The sequence below is a fragment of the Colletotrichum abscissum genome (genome assembly GCF_030869225.1).
Source record: "Colletotrichum abscissum strain IMI 504890 chromosome Unknown Scaffold_32.1, whole genome shotgun sequence".
Taxonomy (NCBI): Eukaryota; Fungi; Ascomycota; class Sordariomycetes; order Glomerellales; family Glomerellaceae; genus Colletotrichum; species Colletotrichum abscissum.
This window is the reverse complement of record NW_026850232.1, coordinates 78,422-93,158: the sequence shown is the minus strand read 5'-3', so window position 1 is coordinate 93,158 and position 14,737 is coordinate 78,422. Positions and strand designations below refer to the sequence as shown.

The window sequence follows — 14,737 nt, the reverse complement described above, 5'->3', positions numbered from 1 at the left end:
GTGTCTGGTCGCAGGCATCGTCAGCTTGCGATTGGGAGCACTCTACGATGGCGACGTTTGGAGCTTCAAGCTTTCTTTCTTCCTCGCGTGTCCCCTCGGTATGTGCGTGTGCGAGAGTGTGTCCCTACTCACGATAGTTGGACGCGGTGCAGAATCATCCGATGAGCTCAAAAGGGTCCAATTAAGGTTCCACGGTTGTCCCCTGAAAGAGTGGAAGGGGGCAACTGGGCAAGGTGGGGAGGGGGGAAGAAGAGGCGAAGCGAGTGAGAGGATTCTTCCCCTTCAACGTCGAATAGCTCCTCGTTGTCTATACTGGAACTTCGACGTCAAATTGTTTAAAGGAAAGACAGAAAACAGCGTTGCATGATCGAAAGAGACTCGGACGGGGGGGACAGGGCACACGGTCGCTCTTCTACGGATAGATTAGACGAGAGAGAGACCCGATAGATTGGCGACGAGAGTCAGAGAGGTACGAAAAAAAGGGTGGTTTGTTGCCAAGCTTCAATTTCCCGTTCGGTTTGTGCACATCCTCGATCCGTCAGTGACATTGCCGCTCCCTTATTCGTGTCCCCCTCGTTGCACTTTGTACATAATCGGCATAGCTGGGGAGGCGAAGCAAGCTTGGTTGTGGGCCTGAACAGTTCAAGCCAAGCTCGAGCTTTTGCTCGTACGGAAACAATCGACAGACCCGAGAATCTGTAGCGGCAGCAGAATGTCTTTCCCTAGGGTTCTGGTCCATGTTCCAGCGCCTCCAACGACTCTTTCAACGGCGGCTGGAATAGGAGTCAGTCTGAATCCAGGGGCTATCTACAGCCTAAAAGTTAGCACCGCACCTGGAGGAGAACTCAGAAGCGGCGAGACTGCAAAATCACTGGCCAGTGATAGCTTGGCGGCTCTTCCACCTGAAGATGATGTGAGATGGGAATGCCCACGGCGATCACGCATCCAATCCCATCACATTCCAGCCGCCGTACCTGCGTATGGGATACGGGGCTCATGGGCCGCCATGGCACCAAGAACGGCCCAAGCCGGCCGTTCCTGACCAGCCAATGCCGGTACCTCTCTCCCCCCTTGTCAAGCTGAGGAGGAATGGCACTCTGGGAGAGGGGAACAAACCGTGAGTCCGTGACAACTCTGGCAGCCCTGACAGCTTTCGCAGCTCTTTGGGAGCTTTAGCATCGTTGGTCCGCGCCGGCCGCGCTCCAATGAAGGGTCGTTTTCGTTTCCTTGCACTGCCCCCAAAGGTGATATTCGGTTGCCTAAAGACTGGCATGACAGCCCAGGACTAGGTGACTGGTCCACTCTCTGTCTTTCTTCTTTTTTGTGTGACGAACCTACGGCCCAGAGACGGAAGACCCTCCTTTGAAACGAGACGAGACCCAATTGAACCCACTGCGAGCGCCCGGCTTGGACAAATCAGTCTTGGGTTGGGCGGCACGCACGGCGGCTATACGAGTATTCTCAATGCCTCCTCTGCCCTATTATCCCCCTTTTATGTTCTCACAGATACAGCATGCTCTAGCCTCTCAAAGACATACATAGAAAACTCAAGGGGTCTGAATCGGGGCAGAATGTGCGGCCCCGCTCTCAAGCATAACTCTATGCATAGCTCAGGGGTAGCGGTAGCCCCGTGAAAAAAAGCAGAATGCACGGCTGCTATCTGCACAGTAATCACCATCTAGCGATTCAATACTACCACCATACGGCAATGTCGAGCCGAGATTGGCTCCGGTCTTTTCCCAACCCGACGAACAGGGCCCATACGAGCAGGGCCGGGTTGTGGGCAATGAATGCCACGGCGGCAGCCTCTAGAGCCTGGCCCATATACCGGTCACTGTTAGTGCAGAATAGCGTGGCCAACAGACCAACACTGATACTGTGATGTTGGTCGAGAATCTCATTGAATCTCAATTGATTCGGAACTCCATTTTGTAGGTGCTGAGAAGAGAGGTACCCATTTCGCAGTTTCATTGTTCCTTCCTACACACGAACTATACTACATACAGTACATAACATCACATCCGTACAATTGGGAGATACATCCTACATAAACCCACGCAGTCTCCCAAACCCGCTTAGGCCGGGAACCGAAACTCGGTGACGGGTACAGCTTTGGAGTCGCAGACGCGACCAGACTGCGATACTCGTACTGAGAATGAGATCACAACATGAGAACCGCTGAATCTCCCATGATGCAATCTCACGCAAGGGGTTGAGGCTGTGAAGCTCACAGCCCCAAGACGAGAGCAGTTTTCTGGAGTGAGTAAAAGTGCCACGAGAATTGGCAGCTTGGCAACACTTTAACAACACCATATTGTGACTTTGTAGGCCTCCTTTCAACAACGGGAATTTTGCCGCAACGGGCGACTCTTGCTTCTTTCTCACTCATCTCATCATGCCCAATTGTGAGAAATGGCTATTACACGTACTGGGAATGAAACGAAACAGCCTAATCTGCATAGACTCGCAGCTTCTGCATCGCCTAGAATAGCATGTAGTCAAGAGCTATCCTGTATGTGCATGGTCTTCGAGTTAGGGTCGCATGAAGAGCGGCATAGAGCCTCTCAAGACCGATATTCCGTAAATGAGCGACAAGAATCTCGAGCAGTACGTACGGTGTAAAACGAGACATCTCACATTGCTCACCCAAACTTCGTCACTTGCTGTTGAGATCTCTCAAATCCAGGTCCAAATACCAGGGGTAGTTGATCGCCAAGAATGGGGTAGTCGTCAGCTCTCAAGATTGTCCCCCAGCGGATACCACTGCGCCATGCCCCGGGACACTCACAGCATCCGACTCCATCAGCATCTCAGGGCTGGACTTCAGCCTGGCGAGAGAATTGAGGAATCTTAAAGTCTGGATTTACTTCGATATTGGTCACTCCATCATGGAAAACACGGCATGCGCAAGAGCCACAGAAACCCGCCGCCGTCCCCAATTGTTTCGTCGATCAAGTTCGAATCTCCCCCGTGGGTCAAATTAGACAGGAAATCTCTCGATCGACCTGTAACCAAGATTACGAGGCTGTGTTGGCTGTCTCAGCTACGATCCACGCGGCAGCGACCATGTCACAGGTCTCCCGAAGGTAGACGCAATAATAGTGCAGAATGCCAATAGATGAGAGCCAGGATCAAGTTCCTCTGGTGTAGCAGCTTGCCAGCTCCTCATGTCGGCGTCGACCTCAACATCGTCGTTCACTCAGAATGGGCCCTCAACTCCCTCATTGTCGCCCTATTTCACAGTGATTACATCGCCATCGGCCCTTGTCAGTTGAAAACAGCCAGACTTATAGTGAAGCCGCGTGTAAAGGCAAAAAGCTCCGTAAGCTCCGTGTCGCCGTGTCAGCCAGCAGTATCTTTAGCAAAGCGCCGATACCGTGCACGCTTCCGATTCGGGTTACCCATGGCCCGTTGATTGGGCTAAATCGGGGGCCGACATCGCCGCTCTGCGCAAACTCACCGTCGCCATATGCCGAAAACGTGAAAACTAATCATTCGAAGTGGGGGAACTTGTCCCCCCCGCGACCACTGCCGCCTCTATCATCCAGAGCAGGTTATTAGACATCACCATAGGATAATCTCACAAGACAAACACAGCCTTGTCCAAGCTCCGCACAACTGCTCATACAATCTGAAGACGATCAGCCACAGGCCCTTCCCCCGCTCCGCTCCCATTATTCAACGCCACACTCTCTACGAAGACATTAGCAGGCTGCTCATCGAGAGACACAATGACCCTGGGCCCTCAATGCTGGCGGTGCCGCAAAAAGCGCCTCCGGTGCGACTCCTCCGTCCCCGCCTGCCGTAAATGCATCATCGCACGCACAGAATGTCCAGGCTACGGCGACAAGCGACCCATCGCCTTCCGAGACCCGCTCGTCCTGACGCAAAAGGGCGTCGTTATCCGGGTCCGGGATCGGGAGCCGGACGCGGACGGCCAAAGCCGCGATAGTGACAGTGACCGTAGCCGAGGAAAGACACGGAGTAGCAGCAGCGCCAGCTCACCGGCGTCGGTGCTTGGCATCGTGTGCCGATCGCCGAGAACGGCCGGATCCGTGATGGAGTTGAGGATAGCGGCTGATGCCATGGAATATTGTGGGTAACAGCTTCCCCGTGTGGTTTACGTTCACACAAATTGTGAACTTCACTTTCACTCACTCCGAAAACCTCACTCACTCATACATTACCACTCACTCACTCATCACTGTTTTCAGTGCTTCAATCTCACTCCCACATCTTCATTCTCATCTTCATTGCTCAATCAATCAACCAACTAATTACTTATTCACAGATAATCACCACGTAGCACCCGACCTAGTCCCCTACTCAACCTCAACATCACCATATCAAATCTCCCCCCACCAAATAGCCTCACTCGCCTCCTACCTCCGCAACACATATATCTCTATCGCAGCCCTCCACAGATACATCAGCGGACAGCCGTCGTCGTCGTCATCATCATCATCATCGACTTCAACTTCATCATCAAGTATCCTATTCAAACTATCAACCGACAATAAGACCCTCGCCACCTCCACATCCCGCCCTCCTATCAGGCAACATGCACCCCGGCCAGGCGATACATCCGAACTATCAAGGCTCATGGCCGCAGGCGATTTCAAAAGCGTCCACTTCGCATCCCAAGCAGCCGCCCTACAAGCCCTAGGCCAAGAACTCTGCGCATATCACCAGCCTCAAGGGAACAACTCACCAAACACCGCCGAAGATCCAGGGCCCAGCATCCTCCTCGGCATCATGGTGATGCTCACATCTCAGGTACACTCTATCTCTCTCTCATCCTCATCCTCTCACCATTCACCCAACATATAACAAAAGACTAACGTTCCCCAAGATCCAATTCTCCGCCTACGCCCCGTGGCAATCCCACATCACCGGCGCATGGAGCATAATCCTCACCCACGGCCCCTTCGCAGCCGTCGCCAACTCGGACCCAGAACTCTGCCGCCTCCTCCAGCAATTCGCAATCTTTGACATCTTCGGCACGTCCACCCACGGGGCCATCAACGCCGCCACCACCCACTCATCGTCCGTCGCAGGCACGATCCTCGCAAGACAAGAATCCTACGAAGCAATCTTCCAAGACTCTGAAACCGACGCCGGCAATCCGTGGAGGCTGGTCCCCAACGACCTGGCCAAGATCCTGATCCGCATCAACGGGCTACGGGCACGGAGGGCACTATACCCAGAGACGGCGAAGCATCTCCCAGAAGGTCTATCTGCCGTGCTAGAGTATCTCGGCACCTCACCGCCCGAGAAATGGGCCGCAGAGATCTCGGCGACTGCACAGGTCTCGCTGGCACCAAACAGACTGAGCGAGGACCAGGAAACAAAGGACGCTTGGCTAGCACTGATGACGACGTATCACAGCGCCGCCGCCTTATACGCCATCAACAGCCTCGCCGGTCTCGGAACCGCACCGAGATCAAGCACCCTCTGGCCAGAAGAAGCCTCATCCCATCTCGCAAGAAGAGAATCAACAGCATATAGCGTACTCATCGCGAGCCTCCGCGTCCTCTTCACCCAAAGAGCCCAGCGACATCCCTCACAAGCTACCAACAACGAAACACCATCAAATCCCATCGCAACCAGCGCGGGGCTGTTACACAAATTCGTCATCTGGCCAATGGTCATCGGTGGAATCCAATCCACCCTCATCTACAACGACCAAGAAACCACAACCTTCACGTGCTCGGGTATGCAAGCGGTCGGTGAAGAGCTGGGCACGGTAAGCATGATAGACGGTGCTCGCCTCGTCGAGAAGCTACAGCGGGAAGCAAAGCACGGTCGCAAGTTTTCGTCATGGGACGAGCTGTTTGAGGGGGCACCCTTGTTCTTGATGTGATTATACTTCGTACCATCTTCCTCAAGAAAAACCCCAAGGGTCACCCCAAGAATCGAATCGCGGGATCCGGTCGGGAGCTTGGGGACCATCCACTGATCCACCCCGCAAAAAGGGAATTTGGGATTTCAGGGTCTTGCCCAACCCCTCCGAGCAATACCGGGTCAGACAGCCAAGCGTCGCCGATGTGTCCGGGGCGATCGTCCGAATTCTCTGCATGCCTTCGAGTTGCAGCCGTTCGAGCCGCGGCCGATCACTGCCGGTACCACCAGGAATCTGAGACACGGAACGGCATCCAGCGTTTGCAGTCTCTCACCAAATTCCTGCGTTCATCAAACATGGCCTTCTGATTTAGCAATCCGCGAACATCACAAATAGGGGCGCTGAGACAAGATTGTTTGAAGTAGTCATATAATCCATTGGATATGTACAGGAGAAAAGGTGCGTGCACGACGCCGGTAAGCTGAAGGGTATCTGTCCCGAACAGCAGTCAAGATTACAAGTCGGTGTAGTGTGTCCAGACAAGCAAGGACCAGCGCCGGTGCGATTCTCACACAGCGTCTGGTCATGTTGGGGGCAACAGGTGCAAATAAGCAGTTGGCATGTCGGCCAATGCAAACCTCCCGGCCAAAAAAAGAAAAAAAAAAAAGGAACCAGAGCAGGCCCCCCAATGCTCATGCAAGTGCGCCGCTAAGAGACGTGACGGAAGATGGTCGTAAAGTGCAATATGCCAATTGCTTTTGAGCAAAACCTCATCGTCGTCGAACCTCGAAGACTCGCCCCGAGGGGAATCATGTTGCCGTCGTGAGATTGCCGCCCTGATCTATGTATCGTTCGTTCCGGAACTATTTTTTCTTTGCTTTTCTTCTTTGATCGATTCAAGTAGCGTAAGCCAGACGCTTCTACCGCTGGATCTCGCTGACGCTGACGCGGCTTGACCTCCAGTCATTCGTGGGAGTCTGCTTTGAGGATCCGAAGCCGGGCATGGAGGCGAAGCGGCTCAGTCGCTTCTTGCTGGGTTCGGTCTGCGTTGGGGCGACAGTGGGCGAAGCAGGCTCGGCGTGATGCAGGGCATTCACTCGTGGGGATGAGGACTCCTTGCTGCTAGTCGTGCCGGCGGATGAGGAGCCGGTGGAGGTGGGAGTCTGGTAGACGTACTCGCCGTCGACGTAAACTGCGTTGGAGACGAAAGTCGAGCGGCGATGGCGGCGACGAGTGTAGCGCTGCTCCAGACGGAAGAGCTCAATCTTCTGCTGGATACGTTCAAGGATACCGGGAGCCATTGTGACGATTATTCGTGCGAAGACGTTCGGTATAGGTTTGGAAAGCTTGTTGTGTTGAGGTTGCTGGAGAGATTGATCTTGCTCAAAGTTGATGGCGGGACGAGGCAAACTCAATTGACTCGACTTGGGATGAGATGGTTGTGCAAGTACAGATGACGGGTTGTAATGTATTACGGGAGGACAATGTCTGTGAACGGTGGCAGACGCACGTCGTAATGTAGGGGCGCAACAGATCAGACGAAAAGCTTATCGGTCGCGGTAGGAATGGATGGAATGGAGGTCGCAATCTAGTGACACAGATCTGCCGGCTGGCGTTTGCGGTAAGATGTCTGTCGTATTTGGAGGACTGCTTGGCAGCAAGTGTCTGATTGTGGTGCCGTGATCGGGTGCTTTGGCTGTTGGATTTGTTCTTTTTTCTTTTTTTCTATTTCAGCGCTCTGTGGCTGATAGTAGCTTGGTGTCTGTGACCTCTGTTGGGAGTCGGTGCGGGAGCGAGGGAAGGAGAGGTAGTCAAAACGCCGGGCTTCGAGACCTCTCTGGTGTGGTTTTGTTGTATTAAGGTAAGTTGAGTTGGAACGAGTGGACTGGGTGGGAGTGTGCGTGTGTGTGCGAGTGAGAGAGATGTTGTATCCGGTCTGGAGTGGTTGGGATGGATAGAAAAAGATTGGAAGAATGGCGGCGGCGGCGGCTTGGCCCAAGGTGGTAAAGTGAGTTGAAGGAGAGGTACCTTTAGGTCGGGCCGGAGGGTGAGGTGTGGTCGGGTGTGAGGTGCGTGAGGTGTGTGCCGTGTGGTGTGGTGGTGGTGGAAAGGGAAGAGAATGACAAGGTGCAAGGGAAAGGATTGGATGGCCGCGAAGGGAACTGCCAGACTGAAAGGGAAGGGGGGAATGCTGAGGTACTTCGTGAGGTACTTCAAAAGGAGGGGAAAGAACGACTCGTGCAGGGAAAGAGCCGTCTACGAATCACAGATTCAGCAGATGGGAAAAGGTAGGTCCAGATACGGTTGCAGCTGCAGGAAGAGAACCTTGATAATGTTGTTACGGGTTGTTGGAAGGCACGGAAGACGAGAGGGAAAGAAGGAGAGGAGACGGGGTGTGGTGTGTGTCAACTTGCAGTGGGAAGGAGCAGGCGCAGGAAGCTGCAGGTGGCAGGTGTAGTAGCAAGAGCCAAGAGGAGGAGTTCTTTCCTCTGGAGCGATGGGGACTGGAGGGAGTGGGGCACGGCGCTCGGGCTTCTGGAACTTGCCTTGGAGTCTTGGACGGTACGAACACAGACGGGGTGGATTCCGTGGGAGGGAGTATTGTCCTGAAGCACTGGGCTGAACACTTTGGACCAATCCAAGAAAGTTTGCACAATTGACAATTGGAGCCGCAGGTGCAGCATTGGGTGGTATGGTGCACTGCAGACAGGTGCAGGTCTGGGATATGCATATCGAATGTCACACTCAGCGTCGCGCCTGGATGCATCCAACGCTCGCTCCCAAGCTTCTTAAGAACTCTTTCAGCCACTGAGAAGCGCTGGAAAGATGGGAAAAGATGGAAAAGAGACGGGTCCTCCGATAGACTGGTTCATGCCTCGTTTCTTCCCTGCCAGTTCCTGCCCATCGTTTCCTCTTCCATCAATAGCGTGTGATTGGTATCCACACCTCCTGGGCCCACCTCATCTCTACATGAATCCACTCTCCACGCAATCGCAGCCAACGATATGGCGCCAGCCGGGACACCTTCCCTGTCCCGCCATGTGCTCTCCTGCCCTTTCCCACTTGCTCTTTCCCAAGCTTCATGGCTCCCCGGACGTTGCTTCTCGTTCTTGGTGTCTGCTCCGAGTTTCGTTCCTCTTCCGGTGGAGTTTTCTTGCACTTGCGGCCATTGTTCCCAGCTTTCCCAACTTTGGCTCGCGCAACTTTCACTTTGTTGGTTTCTTCAGCTCCGCCGTCGTTTCTTTGTCGTGATTTTTCTCGCCGTTTGCCTCGTGTCGACCAGGCCGTTTCAATCCGTCTGCATGTCACGTTTTTCCTTCTTCCTCTCGGCCACAACCGTCAGCCTCCCACGACCGGTCCTTTACTAAGGACACGAACCACGCGTTGACGGTGGAGGCTTAGACAATTAACTCCCGGGTCTCCGTCTGCTTTCTTTTGGGTGGTTCGTCCGTCTCGGCCCGTTGTCGAATAATCCACCGCTCGTCGGAAAACTCCAGAGTCGACATTCGAGACGGGCCTTCGAAGCTCGACCTCACCACTTGAACGCTGCTCCCAAACGGTGACCCGCTGTGTCGATCCGGCCTGGAATGCTCCACGATGCCGTTAGTGATGCACCAGATGTTCCGTCCGGGTAGTTTGTCCTGCCTCCCGCGCCTTGCTTGCGTGCTCGCTGACTTTAACCAAAATCCAGACTGCACACCATCTCAGTCTCCCAACCACGTCTCGGGGTCCCAGGAACGACGAATACAGATAAGGCACCGAACCATCACCAACTTGACACCGAAAACCGTCGACCATGATACCATCAACCTCGTGTCTGCCCCTCCCGCCCCCTCCCTTCGCCACCCATTTCCCCTGAACCTTCGCATTCGGCGTTACATCGCCCCATGAGCAATCGGTGGGACCAACACCCAGGGGTTCGTCCGCTTCGATCCCCGCCCTCCGAGTCAATCACCCCGGCGAAAACCTCGCCCTTTAGCGATATTGCAACTGCGCCGTCGGGTCAACCAGTGTCGTCAGTGCACTGCAACCTATCAGGCTTAAGCAAGCTCCTCTGTCCATCCCAGCTGACCGGATGACGGAATTTGGCGATGACTTCAAGACAGGCCTCATGACCTACGTCTATTGAACTTCACGTGATTCGAACTTATCTCGAGGATAGTACGCTGACAGTCATAAGTATGGCTTGTTGCGGTGCGAAGCTATGTAGCACCTCCCTCGCCAGCCTAGAGCCGCCTTGCTCGGGATGATATCACCTCGTACAATTACTCAACCTCCATATCACCGTCATCCGTCTCCATCTCAGCCATTGAAGCCTCATAAAGATCGTCTTCTAGCTCGGGACAACGCACTCGCAAGCACTCCAGAATATCGACGTACCCCCCAGAACCATCGTTGCCGTTTGCCTCTTGCAAGATATGCTCCAGTGCAGAAAACCCAAAGGGCTCCAAAGGCCGCCGTAACGCCGTGATATCCACACCCGGGCAGCCGATCAAGGCTTCCATCGCCTCCATGTTCCCGTTCGTCACAGCATCAACCAGTGGTGTTGATCCGTCGTTGGCCGTCACGTCAAGTTCAATTGAGGGGAGGTCCAAGACAGCGTTCAATGTTTCTCGGTCACCATGCCGGGCAATAATATGCAATGCCGTCTCACCGTCTTCGTTCTGCACATTGAGCTGATGCTCGGGTGCTCGAGAAAGGAGAAACCGCAATAGACCGTGTCGTTTGCGAGACGCCGCAACATGAAGCGCTGTCTGCCGTACCTGACGATCCACGAGGAAGTCGACGCCGGGGTACATTGCCAAGAATCTAGCTGTAGCATCATCTTCGGCCCGCGCTATCGCGAGATACAAAGCAGTATGCCCAGCTTCTGACGTCTCACGATTCACGTACTCCTCATTCTCCTCCGCTCCGTCAAAATGCGCCTTGAGAATAGCTTCCACCACGTTCACTTGCCCGCGAAGGGCAGCGACGTGCAAGGGCAGCATTCCGTTCCGGTCCCGCGTCTCCTCCGCCGGCCGGATATCTGGGTGGCAGCGCAACTCCGCGTAGCACAACTCGCATCCCACCGAGGCTGCGAAATGAAAAAGGGAGAACCGTCTCCTGAATATTCGGTGCCACGGTTTGGCGCCTCCCGGCTCGAGAAGCTGATGCACAATGTCCGGCCTGTGGTCCAAGATAGCGGCGTGGACGAGAGTCAGCCCTTGACTGTCCTTGAGGTCCGGTCCGACGTGGTCGGTGAGGAAGGCAAGCTCCTTCAGGGACCAGCTGCTGGATTTGGGCGGGATGAGGGCGAGATCCCGTGCGACTATGGGGTACTTCGCGCCCTCTTTCACCAGAATGTCGTGAGCCCAGATCTTGGCGTATGGCTGCGAGTCTGAGTAGAGATCGCCCGGAGCGAAGAGGAGACACCCAACAACCGCATGGGGGACCAACTTCTCCCATTCTGGGCCGAAGCCCTGTTCAACGTAAGACCAGTCGTAGAGATCAAACTTCTTCAAAAGTATCGGAAGCCTCGAAGAAAGTGTGGTGGATAGTGAGACTATCGCTTTCAACGTAATGGTCTCCGACATGCTTGACCTGGACCGAAACATCAGGTCTGAGATCTGTTCGCGTATGAGTAGTTTATGGGTTTCGACAGGGCCATCAATAATCGGACGCTTCGGCAAATTGCTGTGTAGCTCACTGAGAGTATTCTCAAACAACATCCTCTCCGCGAAACACGTAGTCTTGCCGTGGCCGAGTCTCGTCTTGATGGCGATCGATATCCTGTCTTTGAGAAGTGGTAAGGTCTGATGAAGGCCCGAGACGTAGGGCACATCGAGCTGTGCCTGAGTCCCAGGTCCATTGCTTTGGCAGGGAGTCTTTTGGAAATCGAGAATATCTAGCAAGGAGGTTCTCTGGTGATGATGGACTTCGTATACGCTGTTCAGAAGCTGGACTGCGGTAAGTATATCCATACTGTCTCATATGATTAGCCTCTACTCAAGAAATAAGCTGACATGGGCCTTACAGATCTTCGCAGTTCCAAAAGTTGCTAGAGCCATCATGATCTTGGCCGTGGGATCCCCGGTCGCTCGGGATACTCATCATGCTTTCAGGCTCTTCTTCGCCTGGAGCCCGTCTTCGTGTCCTTTTCTTGACTTCGCCAGGTGAACACTCTAGGCCTTTCGACAAACAGCGATCGCACTTTTGCGGCCATGTTCGAGGTTGAGGCAGGCACTTCGCAGCTCGCTTGTCAGCAATTTTCTGACCGAAGCCATAAGCGCTCTGCCGTACAGGCGGGGCAAGGTAAGCGCTTGGAAGAGGACCGAGATACCTTCAATTTGTGTTGTCTGCAAAGCTGGCACTTTTCACTGTCCAGTTTCCTTGGTGGTTTCTTTCGTTTGTTGGACTCTTCTTGAATGTCGCTCACATCTTGCGACGTTTGCAAGCTGAAGGGCAAAGGCGCAGGAGGTGGTCCAACCGGCGATCCGATGTTGGGAGCCGGGTTGACCGCCATTGAAACTCTAGTGAAGATCGATCTTTGACCGCCCGTCAAGCTAGAAAACAAGTCTGTTCTAGTTGGAGGTCAAGTAGCTTGGGACAACGGACTGGGCTTACACTTATTCACGATGATACTCGTAAGGCTGTCATGCAGACCGGGGTTGGCCATCGCACTTGTAAGTGCGACACACTCCTTCATGCACGGGAGCGGGACAGTAGTGGGGTTGACGAATGGCATTGCCGTCGCACTTTCACCGCACTTATCGCACTTATGTCGCACTCCAAATCGGTCTGGATGCGTATGATCATCGCACTCTGCTCACCCCATCCCATCCATGCTAGATCCCTGTCAGCCTTTTGTGAGGCTCAACTTTGGGCACAAGAATCGAGAGTGCGGGGTTGATGAAGAAACCCGGCAAGGTGATTTGAGGTTTTGCTATCCCTCGCAAGCCAAGTGACTGTATACTGTTTACGTAGACAACACGCGTCCGTATCCTGAAGTATGGAGATACTATTCCGCCCATACTTCGAATTGTGTGACCTATCAAATGGTAAAGTTTCTATCGACCTCTTCCATGTAGCTGCGGATCACTAGGTAGACCAATATTCACTACACCACTCCATTCTCTCGACTGGCTTGGTGCTCCTCAGGAAACGCAGGCTCAGGCCTCGATCCATACGGTATGATTCTCACCATATGCCTCCTCTCCCCCTCCCTGAAATCCGGCACCGCGCTATGCGCAACGCTCCTCTGATCCCACACAACAACCGACCCAGCCTCCCACCTCACCCGACAACTGAAATCCAAACTCTTGACATGATTATGCAGAAACCCCAACAGCGCATCCGACTCCTCGGGCAAAAAACCCTCTACCCGCCTCGCAATCGTCGGATTCACGAATAAACTCGGCTCGCCCGTTACAGGGTGCCGGATCACCAGCGGATGCGTCGTGGAGACGGCCTCGCGGAGGGCGCGCTCCGTGCCCACGCGCGCGACTTCACCTACGGAAGCGGAGGTGTGGAATAACCGCAGGCCGCGGAGGGTGGCGCGGTAGGCTGGGGAGAGGGCCGCGTAGGCTGCTGTTAGGGATGTGAAGGCCGTGTCGCCGCCGCCTGAGGCGGGCGTTTCGAGGACCCAGAAGAAGGTCGTCGAGGGGGTGTTTGGGGTGAAGGTTTGGTCTATGTGCCAGAGGTCGTAGGTTGTGCGGGGACCGAGGAGGGTGCGGAGGTTGCCTCTGCGATGAGTGTGAGTGATGGGCACATTTTGCTATATATCTATATGAGATGTGACGCGAGGATAGGGTATCTTACGCTTTCTCGTCTGCGTAGACTACGTGGAATTCTGGACCTGTGCCTTCTGGGTATCCCATCGTGGGGTGCTGGAAAGAAGGGCAAGCAGATCAGCGAATGCGTTCAAGCTATAGGGGGCTTGTCAATCGTACCTTGTGTAGAGGGCCATAGTGCCTCACGATCTCCTTTTGCCTCTCAAACCCAATGTCTGCAAAGTCTTGATCTCTCTAGAATGACCGGTGTTATTATCCATTCACCCGGCGATGGCGTGACCATCATCGCTCTCTATCCGCGATGGAAGACCTACAAAAACTAAAACACCCCTCTCGGCCGCTAGCAGCGCGACCTCATCCAGACCGGCCTTGGAGAGCTGGCTAAGCTGGATACCCCGGACTTCGGCGCCGACGCGGGGTGTGATGTTCTCCACTTTGGCGCCGCCGCCGTCCCGGAAGATGGAGGAGGCGGAGGAGGCGGATCGCGCGGCTTTGGCTCGGACACCGGGTTCTTCGGCTTCAAAGTACGGCACGTCGATTGTCGGCTGGAAGCCGTCGGGCCTGGTGGGGAGGTAGGCTGGGTACAATGGTTCGGTCGACATGGTGGCTGGACTTGAATACGTGCAGCGAATGATAGTGGGAATGGCGAAGCACGCAATCTTTCGCTGTAGAATCTGCCGGTCGCCTGCTGTCGATGTATGTATATAGCCCTTCTCAAATGTCGACGAGACTCAATTAGGTATTATCGCGTCAGGTCCTGTCTCACTCGATCGGCATCATTCCGACAGACGTGCTTGCGGTTTACAATCACCGCGGGGTGAACAGTCGAATCGTAGACGCAGGATAGGCTCTCATCTTACCACTCGGCGGGAGACCGACGCGTCACGGCATAAGCCGGCGAAATGGCGACATTTTACGTTGTATCCCTGCCCGCCGGCGGACGCTTCCCCGGAGCTGGGATAGCCCATGGAACGCTACGACTCGGCAACGAGAAACAGAGTTTTGGCTAACGGTTCATCTGAATTTCTGCCAAAAAAGCAGCTGATCCGTCCCAACTCTTTTGTTATTTTCCCCGATTCTGTTCCTTCGTTTTCCCCATTTCATCATGAAAGATGGTGATGTTGCC

General features: G+C 54.3%; 4 protein-coding genes across 4 annotated transcripts; 1 reads left to right on the top strand and 3 right to left on the bottom strand.

Moving 5' to 3' along the window:
• Positions 1–3,731: 3,731 nt before the first annotated feature.
• Positions 3,732–5,863, top strand: CABS01_11552 (uncharacterized protein; the record flags this gene model as incomplete). The annotated part of the gene is made up of 3 exons (XM_060544907.1): positions 3,732–4,095; positions 4,292–4,776; positions 4,853–5,863. 3 exons carry the CDS (start codon positions 3,732–3,734, stop codon positions 5,861–5,863), a joined length of 1,860 nt encoding a protein of 619 aa, XP_060397322.1.
• Positions 5,864–6,762: 899 nt separating this feature from the next.
• CABS01_11551 (uncharacterized protein) lies at positions 6,763–7,143 on the bottom strand (the record flags this gene model as incomplete). Its single annotated transcript, XM_060544906.1, has 1 exon — positions 6,763–7,143. One exon carries the CDS (start codon positions 7,141–7,143, stop codon positions 6,763–6,765), a length of 381 nt encoding a protein of 126 aa, XP_060397321.1.
• Positions 7,144–10,107: 2,964 nt separating this feature from the next.
• Positions 10,108–12,344, bottom strand: CABS01_11550 (ankyrin-2 ankyrin; the record flags this gene model as incomplete). The annotated part of the gene is made up of 3 exons (XM_060544905.1): positions 10,108–11,803; positions 11,856–12,112; positions 12,258–12,344. The coding sequence occupies 3 exons, from the start codon at positions 12,342–12,344 to the stop codon at positions 10,108–10,110; spliced, it is 2,040 nt and encodes a 679-aa protein (XP_060397320.1).
• A 594-nt stretch (positions 12,345–12,938) lies between these two features.
• Positions 12,939–14,213, bottom strand: CABS01_11549 (uncharacterized protein; the record flags this gene model as incomplete). The annotated part of the gene is made up of 4 exons (XM_060544904.1): positions 12,939–13,563; positions 13,640–13,707; positions 13,771–13,845; positions 13,926–14,213. The coding sequence occupies 4 exons, from the start codon at positions 14,211–14,213 to the stop codon at positions 12,939–12,941; spliced, it is 1,056 nt and encodes a 351-aa protein (XP_060397319.1).
• Between the last annotated feature and the right edge of the window lie 524 nt (positions 14,214–14,737).